At 37.6% G+C, this 22868-nt stretch overlaps 1 protein-coding gene across 3 annotated transcripts in view; it reads right to left on the bottom strand.

Moving 5' to 3' along the window:
• PPA2 (inorganic pyrophosphatase 2) overlaps nt 1-22868 on the bottom strand; it is a 105999-nt gene that overhangs the window by 63756 nt on the left and 19375 nt on the right. For 2 of the 3 annotated variants that reach the window (XM_008267534.4, XM_089302987.1), the window contains exons 2-6: nt 21828-21892; nt 18193-18237; nt 14404-14457; nt 11494-11613; nt 3285-3371 (exon numbers count right to left, since the gene is read on the bottom strand). In XM_008267534.4, coding sequence (XP_008265756.1) covers nt 3285-3371; nt 11494-11613; nt 14404-14457; nt 18193-18237; nt 21828-21892 — 371 coding nt within the window. The remainder of the gene's footprint in view (nt 1-3284; nt 3372-11493; nt 11614-14403; nt 14458-18192; nt 18238-21827; nt 21893-22868) is intronic. The other variant, XM_070047783.2, reaches the window with a different exon arrangement.

The following is a 22868-nucleotide window of genomic DNA, read 5'->3' as shown; positions in this document are numbered from 1 at the left end:
TTTTACTGTGGAGAGTTTGACTACAATGTGTTGTGTGAAGATCTTTTCTGTTAATGTCTATTAGGAGTTCTATGTACTTCCTGTAATTGGACGTCACTTTCTTTCTCTAAATTAGAGAATTTTTATGTAATTATTTAATTAAAAAGGCCTTCTAATCCATTCTCAGATTCCATACCTTCAGGAACTCCAAAGACCCATATGTTGGGTTGTTTGATAGTATCCCATAAATCTCCAACACTGTTTTTCAGTTTTCTAATTTCTCCTTGTTTCTTTATTTTTAGTCTGACTAAAATTTGCAGAGATTATTTCTAACAAATATTCTTTCTTCTTCCTCACCAAGGCTGTTTAGGCTTTCCAATGCATTTTTTATATGTTCTACTGAATTTTTCATTTCCAACATTTAGTTTTGACTTCTTTTCAAAAATCTCAATTTCCTGAGAAAAATTTTCATTCACATCATGTATGGATTTCTTTAGTTCATGGATTTATTTTTGATTATTTCTACGTAATCCTATGATTAATTTTTTGAAATCCATTTCTGGCATTTTTTCAATCTCTTCATCTTCACATTCTAGTACTGAAGTGCTGTTATGTTCTTTTGATGATGTCATGTTGTCTTCCTTATTCCTGTTTCTTGAATTGCTAAGTTTATTATTAGGCATTTGTGGAGATTTTTTTTTACCTTGTGATGGCTTTTATCTTTGGACTATGCTCTGTGGCTTAGTGACATATTGGCTCTTTCAGTGAATTCTCAGAGACATGTGCTGGGTGTGGCCAGGCAGCTCTGTTCAGTGCTCCCTCACCGGGTGAGGGGAGGGTCCAAGGTGAGATGGGATGGTTGCAGGTAGAAGGGAGGTAATGGGGGAAAAGCTGCTGTAATCCAAAAGTTGTACTTCGGAAATTTATATTAAGTTAAAAAAAAAAGTTTATATGAAATAAATAAATAATAAATGCCTTGAGGATGTGGGTGAAAATGTACCCTAATCCACTGTTGGTGGGGATGTAAACTAGTATAGCTATTGTGTAAGACAGTTTGGAGATACCTCAGAAAATGAAAATAGATATATCATATGACCCAATCACTCCACTTCCTGGAATTTACTGAAATGAAATCTGAATATGAAAGAGTACTCTGCACCCCCAAGTTTATTGCAGTTCAATTTACAGTAGCTAACATATGGAATCAACCTGGATGTTCATCAACTGTTGAATCAATAAAGAAATTGTGGTGTTTATGCATACATATATATATATAATGGAATACTACTCACCCATAAAAAAGAATGAGTTCCTTTCTTTTGGAAGAAGATGGATACACTGGAAACCATTATACTTACCAACATAAGCCTTCCCCCAAAAAGGCAAATGCTATACGTTTTCCCTGACCTGTGGAAACTAATAGAGCACCCAAAAATGTAATGTATATATGTGAAATGGACATTTTCAGATTCAATGACTGTTTATTGTCCATGTCTCTACTGTATAGGAACAGTATTTTTTTTCTTGCTATTCACTGAACTCTTTATTTAGTGTAGGGTTAATCTTATGAGTATTAAAAGCTGATCATTGTAAAAATTGAGAGAAAGGATAAGAAAGGAAAGAAGAGGAAGGGTGGAAGCATGGGTGGGAGGAAGGGTAGCATGTGAATTATCACTATGCTCCTAAATCTGTACATATGAAACATATGAAATTTATTCATCTTAAAAAGTTTAAATAAATATACAAAAATTTAAAAAACAAGACAATTTTTGAAAAAAGATTGAGGGGTGGGAGGAAAAAGCAGAGATGTCATTTAATGAAATTCAAAATAATGAAAGGAGTAAATTGGAGAAAAAGAAATAATGAATTCAGTTCTGGATATGAGTTAGAGATGTCTAGGAGACATATGAGTGCAGATGCAGGTAACTGAGGCTTTGAAGTAAAGCTATCAATTTGACAGCCAATCCAAAACCAGGAGTCCTTGGGAATGGATCACCAAAGGAGTTCCTATATGAGACAGGAGCTGTGCAAGTGCACAACTCTCAAGATAAGCAATATTTATGGAGCAGGCAGACAAAAAGGTGCTTACTAAATAAACCAGGAGGAAGGAGACAGAAAATTCAGGACATGAAGATACAAAGTCAAGTGAAAAATTGACTTTGACTCATAAAGGAAGAAGTTAACAGTAAAAAACACCATGACAAACTTAAGTTAGATAAAGTCTATAAAGTAGGCCTATTGAGTATGACTAAACTGAAATTAACAGTGCCCTTACAGACAGCAGTTTCATGGAAATAACTCAGAGGGTGAGGGTGAAACTAGTTTTCAATGGGCTTCATATTAAGTGAGAAGAAGAAAATGGAGACTAAAGTTAAAAACTCTTTATACAAGTCTTCATAAAAAGAGAAAGAAGAGAAGCAGCACACGGGAAGGAAGCCAGTAATGCCACAGAAATTGTTGAACCAGCAAAGATAAAAAATAAGAAAATATCATCACTCAAGGGGTGGAAAGGGCAAGACCTAAAACATAGGCAGAAGCTCTGGTCTTAGATAAAACTGAAGATTCTCAGAGTAACAGAATGAGAGGAAGAAAGAATGTTTGCAAGCACAGGCAGTTTTTAAGTCTGACAGAATGATGAGGGGGTTCTTATCTGCTGGTTTCTATGAGTTCTATAAATTTAAACTTAAGATGTCCTGCTGGGAATGAGAACAAAGTGAGTTAAGTTGAATGTTTGCACAAAGGCAGAAGAAATATTAGCAGTAAATGCAGCAGAAAACATGTAGAAGAACTGATGGGTAACATTATCTAAAGGATTGTGAATTTCGCATCCCACTGATGCAATCTGGCAACTTGGGAGCAGGCACAAAAAAAAAAAAAATACCAGATGAATTTTTTCATATTGAAGTTCCTGTCTGGATAGTGGACAAAGAAGCTGAGGATAGGACTTGGCAAACTTTTTCCAAAGGTCAGATGGCAAATATTTCAGTCTGTGCAGACTGTATGATCTGTGCAACAATTCCACTTTGATATTGTGGTAGAAAAGCAGCCACAGACAATACATATATGAATGAGAATGGCTGTGTCATTTATAAATATACATGGTGGCGAGATCCCACTTACTGTGGTTCTATAGTTTATAAAACCTGGTTTAAGCAAAGGAAAAAAAAAGATACAAGAAAAGATTGAATATCAAAGGAATCAACAGGCTCAAACCTTTGAAGCTTAAGAATAGAGGCTGAAGGCAAATTTTATGGCATGAATGGAGCAAAACACATGTTAGAATTAAAACAGTCTATGAAACAAACCTTTGAGCCTATTTCACAAACATCAATAGGATCATTATCTCCACAGCAGTTTGTGCTCTCATCTGTTTGATGGGGATCTTCCCAAGTCTAAAAAAAAGAAGCAAAGATATAGGTTAATATCCACTATAATATATATCTTAATCTTTCCACACAATTGCAACGTTTTACAAACAGTCGTAATCTAAGGGGGAAATTGTCAAAGATTATACAGGCTAAAATCCAACACCAGGATGCCCCTAAGCATCATTATAGTTAAAACAGATTTACAGTATTTCCTCCCTTCTGTCTCTCAGTTGTCTGTATAATCACATTTGAAAGTGGGTGGTATTTCCAGATATACTCATCTTCCAAGTTTAGTCAACAACTAAGGGCACATTCGCTTCTAGAGTTTCAGTTTGGATGTTGATGCTCTCATCAGCAATGCCCTTGTTTCCATGTTTCCTCTGACTACACTCTAGCTTCTGTCACTAACTGCTTCCTCTGACATGGAAACAGCATACGGGTCTAGCTTTCCATGCTTAAAAAAAAAAAAAAAAAACTGCTATTTTCAAAGTCACTTACACTAGAAGAAACCATTTTCACATCATAAACTAAAGAACAAGGCATTATCTAGTAAAGAAAAGAAAATATATTTTTGTCTCATTTCATTCCATTGAAAAAACACTCTACCTGGGCAGGTGTTATGGCATAGCAGGTTAAGCCACTGCCTGCAAAATCGACATGTCAGCTGTTCCACTTCTGACTTCCAATCCAGCTCCTTACTAATGTACCTGGAAATGAGGTGGAAGATGGTCCAAAAGTCTGGACCCCTGCCACTCACATGGGAGACTCAGATCCTGTCCCATCCCTGGCCACTGTGGCTTCCTAGGAAATGAACCAGTGGCTGGAAGATCTCTCTCTCTCTCTCTCTTTGTAACTCTTTCAAATAAATCAATCTTAAGAAATCTCTACCTTTGTCATTAAATCTCAAGACCATGACAAGCATAATACAAAGCTGTTATAAAGTTTAAATATCCCTTAGACACTACCTCTTCCAAATGTCTTGCAACTGTCTGGTTCTAAATGGAATAGAAGTTCCCTAAAATTATTTGCTCTGAATTTACATAAATAGGAGGCAGAGCTTGTGTCATCTTAAGATTCAGAGCTGGCTGTTGCAGCCAATTAGGGAGTGAATCAGTGCACTGTAGATCAAACAATTGATCGATCCATTGATATCTCTTTTTCTCATTATCATCCTTACCCTCTCTGTTGCTCTGCCTTTCAAATAAGCAAATCTTAAAAAAAAAAAAAAAAAAAAAAAGAATCTGGGAGCCAGCGCTGTGTATTGTGGTGCAGTGGTGCCACCACTGGCAACGCTGGCATCCCATGTGGGTGTAAGTTCAAGTCTCAGTTACTCTACTTCTTATCCAACTCACTGTTTATATGCCTGGGAATGGAGCAGAAGATGGCCCAAGTCCTTGGGTCCCTGCACTCACGTGGGAGACTTGGAAGAAGCTCCTGGCTCTTGGCTTTTGTCTGGCCCAGCTCCGGCTCTTGTGCCATTTGGGGAGTGAACAAGTTGATGTAAGATCTCACCCTCCCTCTCTGTAACCCTGACTTTCAAATAAATAAATAAATCTTAAAAACAAACAAAAACCTGAGAAGTTCCTCCTTCTTATTGCAGGAACATCCTGTTAACCCTACCCTAGCTCTGCTACTACTCCCAGAGGGAGCAAATATGAAAAGCTAGAAGTCATGCTGGCCTAAAAGAAACATCTAGACTCTAGTCCTACCTGAGCCACTATCTACCTTGGTGGAAGCTTCCAGATCTCAGTTTCCTCAGCTATAAAAAGAACAGCTTAAATTAAACAACCTTTAGATACACCATTAAAATCTATGATCATTAGAGATCACTCATAATCTGCATGAATCCTACAAGTGAACAGGAATGATTTAGCCAATTTTTTTCATCATTAATTTGAATTTGTTATTTCCTTACACTCATGTCATATGAGTCAAAGATGGTCTTCATGTAACTTGCATTCAATTTGGCATCAATGGGTCTTAGTTTCTTGACTGGTTGGTCTGTATTCCCCTCAGAATTCAACCTTCAACATTATTTACCGATTTAGTTTCTCTTGTTGAAGAAATAAGTACACAATCACACAATTCTTAAGCAAACAATGTTGCTAATTTTAGGACCAATTCTCCAAGATTTTCCTTACCAGCAATGAGAATAGACTGGTTCTTTCTATTTTTTCATCCCTGTCTGTAATGCTCTACATCTATATGACTCAGTTTTTACTATTAAGAGAAATACATACTAAATGGCATCTAATTTAATTTGAAATTAAGTATAATTTTAATAGAAATCTTGACACTAAAAATTTGAGCACGCCCTCTTGTGGAGTTTCAGAGATACAACTAGGTACAGAAAATAAAAGCACAAAGTTGAGCTTGGGAAGAAATATCAATAAAAAGTTCAAAACCTTAATGGCTGCTTTATAAAACTGACAAAAAATTAGTCTCCAGAATTTAGAAATAACTTCTACAACTAAATAAGAAAAAGAGCAACCCAACTAAAATGGGCTGAAGACATAATTTTCAAACAGGATATACAGACACCCAGTGTGATCAGAGAAACAAGCATTAAAACTACAATTAAACACTATTTCTAAAATTTAAAAATCTGATCATCCAAAATACTTATAAAGATGTTGGACACCTGAAACTCCATATATTTTCTGGTAGGAACATCAATTGTTACAATTTTTGTAAAGATCTGGGAATACTATTGACCCTCTGTTTCCTTGGATTCAACCAACTGTGGACTGACAACATTTGGAAAAAAAATATTGTATTTGTACTGAACATATGCAGATTTTCTTTCTTTGTCATTATTCCCTGTACAATATAACAATTATTTAAGCAGCTTTCACACTGTATGGGGCACCAATAGTAATCTAGAGATGATGTGCATGCAAATAATATGAAATACCATTCTGTATATGGCAGTGGAGCATCGACAGATTTTGGTATCCATGGCAGGGCGAGAAGGGTGCCTTAGAATCAATCTCTCACAGATACTGAGGGACAATTCCATTTAGTAAAGTAAAAGAAATGTGTAACTCACAATATGCTTCATATATACGTACCGGGATATACCAGTATGTCTAAAGTGCCTGTCTATAAAGGAAAATTTTAGCAAGGGCTGAAGAAAAGCATAACCAAAAACACATAAATAATGCAAAGATAGGAAAACAGTGTTACCTTTCATACAAAGGCTGACTGTAAAGCTATATACATGAATACATCACATAACACATATCACTGATCAAGCTTAAAAGAAATGATTTCTTACGCAGGCGTTTGAAACCAATACCTTATAATCTGTAAGTAAGAATCAATATATTTGTAACTACTATGCTGTCTGGTCCTCAAGTCCCTTCAAAAACTCCTGAACTTTACAAAGCTCTCTACAGGTGGTTCTTGAGAAATCCTTCCTGATATGTCATAATTCCTATCACCAAGTCAAAGGAAGTAAGATTTATCTGCATTTTCCAAATTTCACGCTGGATAAAGAAGCTCTACCAGTTTTTTCACTACTGTCAGCTAATATCAATAACAACAGTATCATCATCAATGAGTACCCACTATGGGGCTAACCACCTTTCTTTGACCATCTCAAACAATACAATAACCTTACAAGGCAGGTATATGATGACACAGATGAACAAAAAGCCTACATGTATTCAGCCACTTGACTCAGGCTATAAAACTAGTAAGGGCACAATATGATTATCTAGGGTCAATGAGCCTTATTTATAGTGAAGTTCAAAATAATAAACACATTAATGGAAGAAATCTTGAATTTTACTTTAGTCCCTCAATATTATCCAGAGAAGTATTCTAATATCCCTGCTGAGAGGTGTAACACTGTAATAACCTGTTAGGTGTGGTAATCTGAATAAACTGTGGGAAGACAAAGATGATTTTTGCCCAGGCTAATCTCAATCTTTGAAGAAGGCATTATGAGGAGAGTAGAAGTTATGAAGGTTATTAGTCTAGACAACTGCCATATGACCCAATCATCCCACTCATGGGAATTTCCCACTCATGGGAATTTACCCAAGGGAAGTGAAATCAGCAAATAAAAGAGTTATCTGCACACCCATGTTTATTGTAGCTCAATTCGCAATAGCTAAGACATGGAATCAACCTAAAATCCCATCAACTGAAAACTGGATAAATTATGGGATATGTACACTATGGAATACTATACAGCATGTAAAAAAATGAAATCTAGTCATCTGCAACAAAATGGATGAATCTGGAGAACATCATACTTAGTGAAATAAGCCAGTTTCAAAGAGACAAAAACTATATATTTTCCCTGATCTGTGCTAACTAATGGAGCACCTAAAAGGAAATCTGTAGAAGTGAAATTGACACTTTTAGAAACAATGACTTGAACAGCCCTTGACTGTCAAGGAATAGATTTTTTTTCATACTATTTGTTGGGCTCTCTACTTAACACAGAGTTAATCATATGTATTTAAAATCAATTGAAAATAGATTTCAGTAAAAAATAAGAGTGGGAATAAGAGAAGGAGAAGCAAGTTTCTAACTGTGAAGCTATATAGTTCTGCATACATTCTTACAGACTTATCTCTAAGGGTACAGTTTATTTATTTTTTTGACAGGCAGAGTGGAGAGTGAGTGAGAGAAAGAGACAGAGAGAGAGACAGAGAGAAAGGTCTTCCTTTTGCTGTTGGTTCACCCTCCAATGGCCGCCGCAGCCGGCGCACTGCGGCCAGCGCATTGCGCTGATCCGGAGCCAGGAGCCAGGTGCCTCTCCTGGTCTCCCATGGGGTGCAGGGCCCAAGGACTTGGGCCATCCTCCACTGCACTCCCGAGCCATAGCAGAGAGCTGGCCTGGAAGAGGTGCAACCAGGACAGAATCTGGCTCCCCAGCCGGGATTAGAACCCAGTGTGCTGGCGCCGCAGGCGGAGGATTAGCCTACTGAGCCATGGTGCCGGCCAAGGGTACAGTTTAAAAACTTGTCATGGGACCCCAAATCCCATTAAGCTGGGTGGTAAAAATGCCATCTTAAGTGTTGAAGTGAACATACCAAGTGTTAAAGTGATCATATAGACAGGATTAAGTATTAACTGGATCCAATAAATAGGATTAAGTGTCTGCAATAGATAGAACTAAAAAGGAATGAATGCTCCAACATGGGAAGCAGTCCATACAGCAGACTCATAGAATGACAAATGCCCTAAACAGCACTCTGACCTCAGAATCAGCCCTTAAAGCATTCTGGTCTAGCTGAAAAGCCCAAGAGAGCATTTCAGGCATGGAAAGCCAAGACACTGTGGCAAAAAAATGCCCTACTTAAAGGACCTCGGTGGGTTGAGACCTCAGTGGAAAGAAGTGGCCATCAAAGAAGGATGTACTTCTCTGAAGGGAGAACTTCCACAGTGGAAAGAAGTGGCCATCAAAGAAGGATGTACTTCTCTGAAGGGAGAACTTCCACTTTGCATATGGCTTTGTCTAAATACTGACAGAGTTTGTGGATTCAAAAGGCTTCTACAGCATAGGCAGCTCATGTCAAGAGCCTTGGGTGATCACTGACGTCATACATAAGAATACTAATTGTTAACAACAGGAGTCGCTGTGCACTAATTTCCCATGCAGGACCTCTGTCCTCAGTAAGTTGTATCATTGAGAGTTAACTGTAAAACTTGTTTTCAAACAGTTTGTGTGTGTGTATGTGTGTGTGTGCAAATTGTTGAAATCTTTACTTAGTATAGAGTTGGTCTTCTCTATATAAAGTTAATTGAAAATGAATCTTAGTGGAAAATGGGACTGGGAAAGGGAAAAGGAGGGGGAGGGGTGAGAGCATAGGTATGGTGGGAAGAATCACTGTATTCCTAATGCTGTACCTATGAAATTCATATTCCTTAAATAAAAGGTTTCTTTGGTGGGAAAAATAAATAAATAAAATTTAAAAAAAGAAAAAAAATAGTCTGGACAGCTGAAGGTCTGAAATAATGATGGCAAAATGATGAATTAAATGTTCTTTCACATACATTTGGCTTCGTAACTGCTCTGAACAAAATTTCCTGTGTTACAGGACAAATCATTGGAGAATAGCAGAGTCCAGTCCCACACATCCCTATGAAATGTCATACACACAACGCATTCACTAATCTACTCATCTCACAAGAACACTTCTCGATAATCTACTCTGTACTAAGCACTAAGTTGGGAAGTCGGAATAAATCATAGAATCCTTCCATCAGAAAATCTGCATTGTGGCTGGGGAAAAAAATTGACAATAAACATAATAACTAAATATTACAGCAGGTTACAGTTTGGTAAGTATTACAGTATAATGAAAAATATAAAGTACAGAAGAAGAAGTGGGAATATGGGAGGGAGGGTTAGAAATTTTAAAGGGAGCTTGACAGACATGAGGAAAATGACTTACAAACACTGAGTATCAACATACCATATGTGGTAGGTATTTTATGTTCTCCATTTCACAGACAAACAAAGGGATGGCCCAGGAAAACAAGAAGTATCATGCCTAAGGTCACATCCATGGTAAGTGCTAACCTAGCTCCCAAACCCACATGCTGATTATGCTGCTTTGATCTTAAATCTCATCCAAGTTGGTACATTCAACACATATAATGCTCCCTGACACATAAATCCTTAACAAATGTTTAAAGACACAGGCAAGCACATGGACTTTAGTTTAACCCCCACTTTCTCTGCTTTGGGTATCTCTGTATTTGTCTCTAATTCCATGGCTTCTCTGGTCTTCCCTTCATTCACATATCCTCTCCTACAGACAGTATTTGCTCTGATTTACAGAATTTTCTTAACCTGTTACTGTTGGATCAAAAAAAAAAAAATGTGTATTTAGGCATCCTGGGAGTCAGAAAACCTGCTTTCATGGTTTCCGCCAATATTCTCATTCTAAGCACGTCATTCTAAAAGTGCCCATTTTAGGGGCTGGCACCGTGGCTCACTTGGTTAATCCTCCGCCTGCGGCGCCAGCATCCCATATAGGAGCCGACTTCTAGTCCCGGTTGCTCCTCTTCCAGTCCAGCTCTCTGCTGTGGCCCTGGAGAGCAGTGGAGGCTGGCCAGGTCCTTGGGCCCTGCACCCGCATGGGAGACCAGGAGGAAGCACCTGGCTCCTGCCTTTGGATCGGCACAGCACACTGGACATAGCAGCCATTTGGGGGGTGAACCAACGGAAGGAAGACCTTTTTCTCTGTCTCTCTCTCTCACTGTCTAACTCTGCCTATCAAATTAAAAAAAAAAAAAAAAAAAAGGTGCCCATTTTAAGCAAGAATGTATCTGCCCCTGTAGAGTACCTGCATCAAAGACAGCCTAAATCTTTAAAAATCATTTACCTTTTTTCTTTTCCTCTCAACATTTATTTTACAAAGGTGGCTGTTTTCTTCGGGTTGGATTAAGCAAGATCCCTTTTCCTCATATATTCCCCCCAGTGCATCTTGGAATATTGTGCAAAATATTAAAATAAATGAAAATATAAAAACTAAATCTCCAGCCAGATAGATGGTCTAATGGTTTTTAAAAACAAAAAGGTACATGCTTCTCTATGTTTTCAAATCCTAGACTTCTGACTCAGCATATTCTCCAGGTTATTCTCCAATAGGAATGCTGTTTTATCATTATCCAGTTCTTGTTTTCCTTGGTTTCAGTACCTTCCACTTAAAAATTTTGACAAGCTTACAACATTGAATAATACAAGCAAAGTTGCCTATTTACAATAAGATCTGAAAAAAAACCTAGATACTCATCTATTCAAGTTTAAAAAATAAAATCCATGGTATCAATTAATAAACATGTAAAAACCAAACTTGTGATATTTAAAGTCATGACTGCAAAGAAAGCCTTGTTTAAGAATTCTCACTGACAACAGCCAAGCCCAGAAAATGAAATGTGTTTAAAGCATCAAATGTGAACATTTGATATGCCTAACTCCAAGAACTTGAGTAAAGACATATATATTGTTTGAAATAAAATTTATTGATACAATAAACTTCACATTAAAAAAATTTCAAATTTACAAATCTCGCAAACTGACAAGTCCTCAGAATCAATTTAAATTCAAGTAGTTCACAGGATTTACAAGGCAATTTTTTCAAGAGACAGAGAAGTTTTACCATTATAACTAAAATGTTACCTGAGGGAGAGCACCATAATTCCATATATAACCCTTGTGAGGGAAGATATTTGCCACATAGCGCAGCTTGCCATGCTTTACATCTTGTTTAATGGGATTCAATGGCTCCTTGGTGGCAATCTAAAAGATCACAGGAGAAAAAAGGGGGACGGGGTTGAGAAACGGTTAGTCCTATATCCAAATAGCATTTTTAAAATCTGCTTTCGTATTCCAATGCAATGATCAAAGGTATTTTAAAATAAATTGAGGCAGCTCTTATTCTTAATTTACAGTCCTGTGTAGGAAAAACTATCTGGAAAGGAAACATGTGATGACATTTTAGACACTCTATTATTTATATACTCCATCCTTTCTAACACATACAATAAAATGACAAGGAGAAAAACTAATCACTGTATTTTTTTTATTAGTCATCTATGACTTTTTACTACTACTAATCTATGACAATAAAGTTAACTCAAAGATTCTCCTCACATGCTCAATCGTGAGCAAATGAATACCTTTCCTCCGAGGACTACAGCAATACAAGGATGTTCACTTGTGCCACTTATATTTAACATAATACTGGAAATTCTTGCCAGAGCTATTAAGCAAGAGAAATAAAGGCATCTATGTAGGAAAGGAAGAAATGAAATGGTCACTGTTTGCTCATAACATGATTTCCATATACAGAATACTTTTAAAAGACTCCACCAAAAAACCTGATTGAATTAATGGATAACACAGCAAAATCATGACAAAAAAATCAATACGCAGATGTCAGTAGCATTTCCATACACTAACAATAAACTATCTAAAAATGAAATCAAGAGGACAATCCCCATTCATAATAGCAACAAAATAAAATACTTTGACTTAAGGTAAAAGACCTGTACAGTGAAAACCTAAAATATTGATGAAACAAAGTTGAAGATGACAAAAATACACAGAAGGACATCCATGTTCATGGAGTGGAAGGAATTAACATTGTTAAAATGTCCACACTACCCACATCTACAGATTCAACATAATCCATATAAAAATTCCAACATAATTTTTTATAGAAATAAAAAAATTCAGCCGGTGCTGCGGCTCAATAGGCTAATCCTCCGCCTGCGGCACTAGCACCCCGGGTTCTAGTCCTGGTCGGGGTGCCGGATTCTGTCCCAGTTGCTCCTCTTCCAGACCAGCTCTCTGTTGTGGCCTGAGAGTGCAGTGGAGGATGGCCCAAGTCCTTGGGCCCTACACCCGCATGGGAGACCAGGAGAAGCACCTGGCTTCTGGCTTCGGATCAGCGCGGTGTGCCAGCCGCAGCGTGCTGGCCGCAGCGGCCATTGGGGGGGTGAATCAACGGTAAAAGGAAGACCTTTCTCTCTCTCTCTCTCACTGTCCACTCTGCCTGCCAAAAAATAAAGAAATAAAAAAATTCCAAAACTCTTAAGAACTATAAAAAACCCTGAACACAAGACATTCATGAGCAAAAAGAATAAAAATGGCAGCTTCACAAGTCTGATTTCAAACTACAAATCCACAGTATTTAATACAACACTGGGGTGAGTGTTCAGCTCAGTGGTTAAGACCCCATTTAAGTTGCTTTCATCCCATATCAGAGAGTCTAGTTCAAGTTCCTGGTTCTGCTTCTGAATCTAACTTCCTAGATGACAGCTCAAGTATATGGGTCTCTGCCACCTACAATGGAGACCCAGACTGAGTTCCAGGCTGCTGGCTAAGTCCTGGCCCAGGCCTAACTGATGTGTTGAGGAGTAAACCAGTTGACAGAAGCGTGCGTGTGTGCGTGTGTGTGTGCACACGTGTGCTCTCACTCTCTCTCTCTCTCCCTTTCAAATAAAATGAGAATAAATAAAGATTAAAAAAAAATCACACGACGTTCCTGGAAAAAGAAGTATTGACATTGAACAATGGAACAAAATAGAGAGCACAGAAATAATCCATTAATAAATCATATGATTCCATATTCCACAAATATATACAATTATAAAATGTTCAAGATGAAATTTTTTAAATCACAAAAAATGGTGACCAGTGATTTCATTTTCACATGATTTTTCTATAAAATATATTCACACCACCATTCAAAAAGAAAAATAAAAACTACATTATACACACACACTACATACAAAATAACCCAATGCAATTCTGAATGAGAAAACACTACCTAAATTAGGACGAATACCAAGAATACCACCAATTCTTAAATCTTATACCTAACCAACATACAGAGTAGCAAGACTGATGAAACATTATACTTGAAACAAGATTAAAAGAAGACTCTAATATTATTACTTTTTCCTAATAAAATGCTAACAAAAAATTTTCTACTAAGACCTAGTGAAATTAATGACAATTCTCCAAATATAAATCCTGAAAAATACACAACTATAAATCAAAATTTTATTTAAATACTTAAAGTAATATTTGCCACCACATCCAAAGTTGTAGAAGACTTAACAAACTAAATAAATTAAGTGCTACAAATTAAATTCTACTCAGAATCACAGGGGATCTTACCCAACTGAACAAAGAATGAAATTCTAAAAAGCAAAAGGTAAGTTCTTGGTAGGTTCCTGTTTCATGGGAAAGACAAAAATCTTAAAAATGCTAACTAAGGGGTTTCAGAGCACCAGGGGTGCTCTGAAAATATTTGCCACTTTCAAAGAAAGGGGAGACGAAAATTAAGTAATTTTGCATATAAGAAACCAGAATGGCAAACTGACAACCCCTCTTTGTAAAGCACACACTCAGATTTAAATATTTTTGTTTTTAAAAGAAAATCTAAGTTCAACTTATTTTCAGTATCAAGAAGTCTGTCAACCAACCCAAATTCAAAATATTATGGCAAACAATTTTAAACATCTTCATGTCATTATAAAGTTGTCACTTCAATTTCATATTAACAGAAAATATCCATACCTCCATTTTAGCATTTGTCCACCGAGGTACTTCTACAACCATGTTAAACAAATTCTGCAGTTAAAACAAAAAAGAGAGAGAACTTTTTTGATTATTTTTTACCTTTATATTCATTGCCCCTACAAGAATGCTCAAGTTTTCCTATCAAAAAATGTTTAGAGTCTACATGATATGCTTATCTTCCTAATATCTAATATTTTTCTAAAAATTAAAGAAGTTGCTTAGGAACAGGAGAATTTAAGCCACCATGTTACCTGGCTACTACTGCACAGCACTAGCGGTTACTGCATGTCTGGAAGTATCTGTGCAGAGCACTGACTATTAGAATGGAGTCAGAAAATGTTCGTTCATGTTTATTCTCCAACTAAAATAGGAGAGAGAGAGGCTGCATTCCCTCATGTAAGCATTCAGTCTCAGTTTTCCATTCTGAAAATCTGTCACTCACCACACAAGGCCATTAGGAAGATCAACTGTATAATTTAAATGAAAATATACAGAATATGATGAAGTAAAACATTTTGAAAATACTAAGACCACGTTTAAATCCAAGTTATGATTATGAATTAAAATTCAGGATATCAACCATTAGACTGATGTCTATTTAAAGTCAGCTTGCACAGCCAGTGATTTCATATTCCCTTAAGTTACAAATGGACCACTGCTTCTTTTTCTCACTTCTGAGCCTAACAGAATGCTTAAATCAAGAGACTCTGAGTCACAACAGCAAGTAAAAATAATTTCCCAGTTTGCCTTCCAAAAAGAGAATCAAAGTTAAAGTTGATTTGCATACCATTTTGCTATCAATAACTAACAACTTACGGATACACTTTGGTTTAAAACAGTGCTACTTCAAGTATGGCCATGGACCAAGTCCAATCTGCAACCTGATCATTATTGATTCATTTAGACATATTTGTAGCACCTGGACAGAGTAATTTTCAAGTCCATTGAATTTTTAATAATAAAAAACTAGAACTTATATTCTATTTTCGCAATAATTTAATTTTTTTTTTTTAAGTTATCAGTTTACAAGAGATTGGAAATCCAAAAAACTAGTCCTTCACCACAGATTATCTGAGAGACAGTGATTTCATATTCTCAATTGTGCCACACATCAAAATCACCTGGTGAGCTTTGGCCAATTTAAAGCTCTCTAACCGGGGCTGGTGCTGTGGCACTGCGGGTTAAAGCACTGGCTTACAGTGCCAGCATTCCATATGGGTGTTGGTTTGAGTCCTGGTTGCTCCACTTTCCATCCATCTCTCTGCTAATGACCTGGGAAAGCAGTAGAAGATGGTCCAAGTCCTTGGGCCCCTGCGCCCCCGGGGGAGACCCAGAAGAAGCTCCTGACTCCTGGTTCCTGGCTCTGGATTGGCCCAGCTCCAGCCATTGTGGCCATTTGGGGAGTGAACTAGCGGATGGAGGATCTCTCTCTGTCTCTATTTCTCTAACTCTGCTTTCAAATAAATAAAATAAATCTTTAAAAAAAAGTGAAATAAAAAAAAGCTCTCCAGGCAATTTTAATATGCAGCTGAGGCTGGTTTAAAGCATTGCAAAATCCTAAGGGTTCTTTGTGAAACACAGGATGCTGTTAATTCAAAGAATGCCATTTACACAATTAATGCAAATACATATTGAACCACAAAAGTAATGATGGCTTTATTAAGTTTTTCCAGATAAAACGAAAGGTTACAAATGGCAAAACCTTAAATTCATAATGAGATTCACAACAAAGCCGAGAATGTATTCTCTACAATTGCTCCTTGGTTGAAAGTCTCATACCTATCTTAGCAACGTTATACACAGGCCTGCTGCTATGTTTCATTTCCCATGCTCTTTTATGAGGTACCCCTGCACCTGTTTAAATATATCTGAAGTAGCTGTTAAAAAGAAAAACTGAAGTAAATAGCAGATGTTTGCATAATTTATTCATCTCTGAAAGCCTAGCTATAGGAGAACAAATGCATATGGCTGAACACTCTGAGATGAGAGAAGACCAAGCTGGTGACAATCATTTTTTTATACAATGACACCTACCAAACCACTCCCAGAGACTTGAGTTAGGCTGAAACAATAATAAATGAATAGATTTGAATTTTAAGCCTGTAAACCACACAACTCTCTCTCTCATCACTAGTTCCTGATCACTGCCTGAGCTTACTGCCTGTCAGTCTTGCTTCCCTCAAGCTAAAATGCATTCAGCCTGGAATTTTTTTAAAGCTGTTGTGAGTCTGGTTTTCCTCAAATTAGTGGTAATTTTAAACCAACAATGTTCTGCCAAAATTTATTAGAAAATCAAAAGATAAAAGGGGCATGAAACAAATCAGAAAGTTGTATATATGGCAGAGATAGTTAATTCCCCTTTAAGTCTTTTTTTTTCTTCTCTTCATTTTTACCTTGTATTTCTGTTGCAGAAACAAACAAGAAAAACTAGTAACATACATGAAAAAGCAGTCAGTATGCTTTATACACTAAAGGAATAAAAAGAAAGAAATCACTCTTCTTTCCTCTCTAACTCTTAAACTTTCAATTAAATTCAAATTAGACAGCCCCCAAAATATAAAACTGTGTTCTAGGAATTACATTTAAATCTGACTGTCTGGACTAAGGCTTTATTTTTGCCATGAAAGTGACTGTTTCAGGTGAACACACAGAGTCCCCAGGAACCCACAAAGCCTTGAATCTTTGAATATATGTTCCCCCTACATCTACAACAGTAATTCTCAAACTTCATGTCTGGGGTGCACCTGGGACACTTGTTCAATGTCTACATTAATGAGGCCCCATCAAGCAGAGACTCTCATTGAGTAGATATGGAATGGGGCCAGGAATATGAATTTTAATCAAGCATTCTAAGTGGTTCTAGTGTAGATGACTCAAGAACCATTCTGACAAGCATCGGTTTAGGAAAACAGAAAATGAATGGCAGGCAAAAGTTATAAGAATTAAACAGTTCCACACAGCTACGTATAGAAGTGAATTCAAAGGCTAGATTCCTAAGTTTCAGTTAAGGCAGAGGACACATGGAAATGGGGTTAGAAAAGTAAACTGAAGGCAGGAAGGTGGCAGGAGAAGCTGTCTAGCACCAGCAGGATGACAGGGCACCTAGAGCAAGAGATGGGATGGCAAACGACAATCAGTCTGTTCTTGTCTTAGGAAAAGAACTCAAAGATTTGACAGCCACATATTTAAAGCATTTATTTAAATATTAACTTTAGCATATAGTTGGTTAACTTTTTTCTTCTCTTATCCCAAAAACTTATTGGAGGGAAAAAAAAAAAAAGGCCTCTCAAACCATCTTCTCTCTCAATAAAATAAAGAAATGGACAAACTTTCAAGTATACCATGGACTTCAGACCACCCACCATGATTAAGCAACTTGCTACTAAAATATGGGTTCATGCCTTGATTCTACGAAATGGCAATGGAGTACCTATAACAGAGATAGAACATAGAACAGAGGTTACTAGGGGCTTAGAGGCAGAAGAAAATGGGCAATGATTTAATGAATACAGAGTTTCAGGTTATGATGAAAAATTCTGGAGATGGACAGTGGTGATGATTGCACAGTGATGTAAAAGTATCTAGTGACACTGAATTGTACTAAAAAAGGTTGAAATGGTAATTTTACACTTTACATTGTAAAGGTTAAATGGTGGTGTCTGCCCTAACAGTCTCAGAGAGATACTAGAAGATCAGAATTTACATAAGAGGCTTACAAATAGTAAAAACTTTAGAAGCACTTTTACAAAGGCAAACTATCATCAAAATCTTTAAGAGTGTATATACCTCATATTCATCATTTCGTGCTTTCTTTGTAGGAATGCCATTTTCCTATAAAAGAAAAGATGATATTTATGATTGTAATATTTCATGAAAGAATACAGATGCACTGCATAGCAGTGAAAATATGCCTGTAGGAGGCAGGCATCTGGCGTGGGATGCCTGCCTCCCATATTCAAGGGCCTGGGTTCCAGTCCTGGCTCACCTCCTGATTCCAGCTTTCTGTTAATGCTGCACCCTGAGAGGCTGCAGGTGATCCCTCAAGCAGTTGAGTCCCTTCCATCCAGGCCTCAGCCTGATCCGGCCCTGGCTATTGTAGGCATTAGGAGAATGAACGGGCAACTGGGAGATCTCTTTCTCTCTTTCTCTTTTTGTCGATCTCTCTCTCTCTCTCTCAAATAAGTAAAATAAATTTTAAAAATTTAAAACATCTATTAAATATTCTAAGATAGAGCTATCCAAACATTTGACTCAACAAATATCAAATGCCCAGGTACTTTTTCTCTGGGCATTTGAGTCCCCAGTGACTACAGCATCAAAGTATTTCATAAAATAAATTATCAGAAAAGCTAAATCTCTTTCAAGTTTATTTTCCAAGTTTTATAAAATAAGCAAAGGCTCTGTTCAGTCCTAAAGCAAAGACTGGAAGCTTCCAGTGATTATGCTTAAAACAGTCATTTCGTTATTGAAATGAAGCTCCAGGGAGCATAACTAACAAGCCGTGAAAGTACTGGGCTGTACCTCCCGCCTGTGAATTCCACCAAGGTGTGATAACTATGCCACCACCAAGCACTTTTAAATTAAAACAGACTACATGGTGAGCTGGGAAGAAAAATTATGCCATTCACAAATGCTAAGTATACATAATATTTATATAGCAAAACAACCACTAATGAAGAAAACAAAATAAATAGAAAAATAATTATTCTAAGTCAACCCTAAAATATTTCTGTTCCCAAATTACTGCATTCCAGAGGACAAGGTGTGAGAGTTCTGAAAACTGGGGAAATCTTTGTATATAACCTCTGTGGGTGCCAACCTCCACATCCTCAGACATTGGCATACCCTATTAGATTCTGCCCTGTTCTACCCTCAATTTTGCCTAATCCCAAATCTCATATTCTTGAAAACCAAGGCCCCTTAGACTGCATATTATATCTACTGAGAGGTTTTCAGATCACTCTTGCTTCTACCTCCATCCTTACTTATTACAAATTATTGTTACTTATTACATACTATTATTTTTTAAAGATTTAATTATTTTAATTTTGAAAGTCAGAGTTACAGAGAGAGAAGGAGAGGCAGAGAGAGAGAGAGAGAGAGCAAGAGCAAGAGGTCTTCCATCCACTGGTTCACTCCCCAGATGACCACAACGGCCAGAGCTCTGCCGATCTGAAGCCAGGAGCCAGGAGCTTCCTCTGGGTCTCCCATGTGGATGCAGGGCCCCAGGAACTTGGGCCATCTTCTACTGCTATCCCAGGCCATAGCAGAGAGCTGGATCGGAAGTGGAGCAGCCGGGACTCAAATCGGCACCCATATGGGATGCCAGCACTGCAGGCGGCGGCTTTACATGCTACACCACAGCACGGGCCCCATATTATTGTTATTATTAGATACACAGTTTGCTAGGGTGTATACCTCACAACACTGCCCAGTACTCACTCTGATTCACATCTCCCTGTTGTATATGGACAGTACTTAACTATATCTGGCTGTCCTGTTTACAGGTTGTCTGTCTCCTCAAACTGAATGGAAGCTACCTCTATCTTATTCAAATAGTACCTGGTTCATAATAAACAGACAATGATTTTTTTTGTTGAATACGTAAGTGAATGCAAGCACTTCTGGATGAAAGCAAGGAGAAGCATTGGGCAACATGATATTATTTAGGTTTGATGATTCATTGCCCAAAATAAAACATATGGGCACACACACACACACACACACACTCTCTCTCTCTCTCTCTCATTCACAGAGACACACAGCAACAGAGTTTCTTCTGTCCTCTCTGGTTTCTTTCTCTCTCTCAAATTGATAGGACTCCTTGCCCTGCATCTAAACACTTAGAAACGATGATCTGGGGGTGTTATACAAGTGAAGTAAAGAGTACAAACTGGAAGCAGAGAACCTAAATTCAATCCCACCTCAACAACAGACAAGATCTGTGGCCAGGAGCAAGGTACCTCACCTCAAAATAACAATAACAGCAGTTCCAGAAGGACTGAGATAATGTACGGCAAGCAGTGATCGCACAGCTTGGCTAAGGGTCACGAGAATTAGATAAGTCCTCACTATTCTCCCCACTGCCAACACTGTTGACAGTTGGGTACTCTGAAGGCATGGAAGGCAGCACGAGTCCCACTTTAGTGGTCCATGACTTTATGATGATGTATGGCATTCAGCCTCTGAGGTAAGTAACCCTAAGAAGGTCAAACTATACTTTGCCTCTGAAGCAGCTTCCTCACTTCTTCACTGGCCTCTCCCCCTACACTGATCTCCCCACAGTCCTAGAAAACTCAACCTCAGAAATGGTCAGGACACCTGAGTCCCAGGTCAGAATGCCTGATTATGAGGCGAGGCTCAGCTTCTGATTCCAGCTTTCTGCTAATACAGACCCTAGGAAGTAAAGGATGATGGCCAAGTGGTTGGATTCCTGCCACCCATGTGGGAGAAGAGGATGGAGTTTCTGGCTCTTGGCTTTAATGTTTTTCAGCTCAGACCACTGTGGGCATTTGGGGAGTGAAGCAATGGATGGGAGCATTCCAGCAAGTTTCCTGTCTCTCTCTCTCTCTCTGCCTCTCATGTTGAAAAGAAAAGGAAAAAAAAAAACAAAAACAAAAAAACAACAACAACAAAAAAACACCTCAATCCATTAACAAGTCTTATATAATCAAAACCCAGGATGTAGTCCTGGTTATTTACTTTACTCAACACTCACTACTTGCATTTTAAGGAAATAATTTCCAAATCAGTGATAATTATTAGTATCTGTTACCAAATATATCATCTGGCCAATTAATCAGAAGAGACCTCAAAATGCCCCCAATGAATTCTGAGGCCAATTACAGCAGCAATTCTACTCATACTTGGCTTACATTCTCTACCCAATTAAAAATTCTAGTGACTTATGTCCCAAAATGGTAACTGTTCAAACACCTCCATTTTTTCCCAGTCTTATTTTTCTAGTACCTGTTCTGCAGAATTTTAGCATGAGATCAGTAGTCCCAAATGTTAGTTCAAAACCTGGATCTGGAACTCACAAGCTGTGCAACCTTAGACAAGTCAATAAAATGCCTTCAGCCTTAGTGTCCTTGGAGATTAAAATAGCAATTCATAAGGATTAAATAAAATACATCCACACAGTAGCCAGCAAATTGAAAAGAATTCATAAATGTTAACCACACTGTTTTAAAAATAAACCTCTAGTTGGCTTCTTAGTTTACTACCCTTAGGCCTGTATTTCCTATCAAATTTTAAGCTGTATGGATCATTAACACCCTTTCCTCCAAATTCACACAGGAAGCTTCCAGTCTTGTTACAGCATTCTGTCCTCTCGACCATTCTGAAGGTGCATCCAGAAAGCATTTTATTGTGACACAGAAATGAATTACTTTCATCCCCAAAGCAAGTAAAAACAATACCTCTTTAGACTCCACTTTCAGAGGAATATCATGAAAGGGAGAAATGTAGTGGCCAGCTACATTCTCTGCAAAGAAAATAAAAGCAGAATTAAAGCAAAGAACACATTCTTCTTTAATACATCAGCAATATCCTCAGCTATTTTAAGCTTACTTTTACTTTACATCTAAATTTAACTTCTAAAACTTCTTCAATCTAAGGGTCAAAGAGAAACATATAACAAGTAAACTATGTTCGGTTGCTATAATCATTTACTTAAAATATCCGAAAGCAGAAAGTTTAAAATAGACTACGGTAAGTGGTAAATGGTAAATGTGATGTCAATTTCCCTGGGAGAAACCAAACTAAGCAATTTCCAATATCCACCTACAACCCACAAACCCACAGCAAGAAAGGTCCAAAGATCCCAAAGGTCCCATGCAACTAAAAGAAATGAATTATTTGACTATACCAAATTTCAGTAACAGAGACTACCTTAAAAGTTGTATACTGGGGCCAGCGTTGTAGCATAGCAGATAAAGCCACTATCTGCAACGTCAGCATCCCATATGGGTGCTGGCTCAAGTCCCAGCTGCTCCACTTCTGATCCAGCTCCCTGCTAATGGCCTGGGAAAGCAGGGGAGGATGGCCCAAGTGCTTAGGCCCCTGTCACCCATGTGGGAGACCAGAAGAAGCTCCTAACCCTAGCTCCTGGCTTCAGCCTGGCTCTGCCCTGGCAGGTGCAGCCACTTTGGGAGTGACCCAGCAGATGGAAGATCTCTGTGTCTCTCCAAGTCTCTGTAACTCTTTAAAATAAAAAATAAATCTTAAAACAGTTGTATACTGTGATGTATATTTTAACTATTTTAAAAATTTATATTCTTTAAACAAATATGATGAATTAATATGCACATTTATGGCAATACATCTGTTTCCAAAAGCCGGGTTGAATATTGCCATACAAAATTTTCACTTTGTAATGTCCTAAATCAGAGTATGTTTCACTTTTTGGTATACTGCTTGTTTTACATAATTTTCAAATTTAGACTTTAAAAAGACTGTAA

The sequence above is a fragment of the Oryctolagus cuniculus genome, chromosome 8 (assembly GCF_051225735.1).
Source record: "Oryctolagus cuniculus isolate XC-2025 breed Fujian yellow rabbit chromosome 8, ASM5122573v1, whole genome shotgun sequence".
NCBI lineage: Eukaryota > Metazoa > Chordata > Mammalia > Lagomorpha > Leporidae > Oryctolagus > Oryctolagus cuniculus.
Note: the sequence above shows the minus strand (reverse complement) of the source record. Positions and strands in the feature narration are given on the sequence as shown.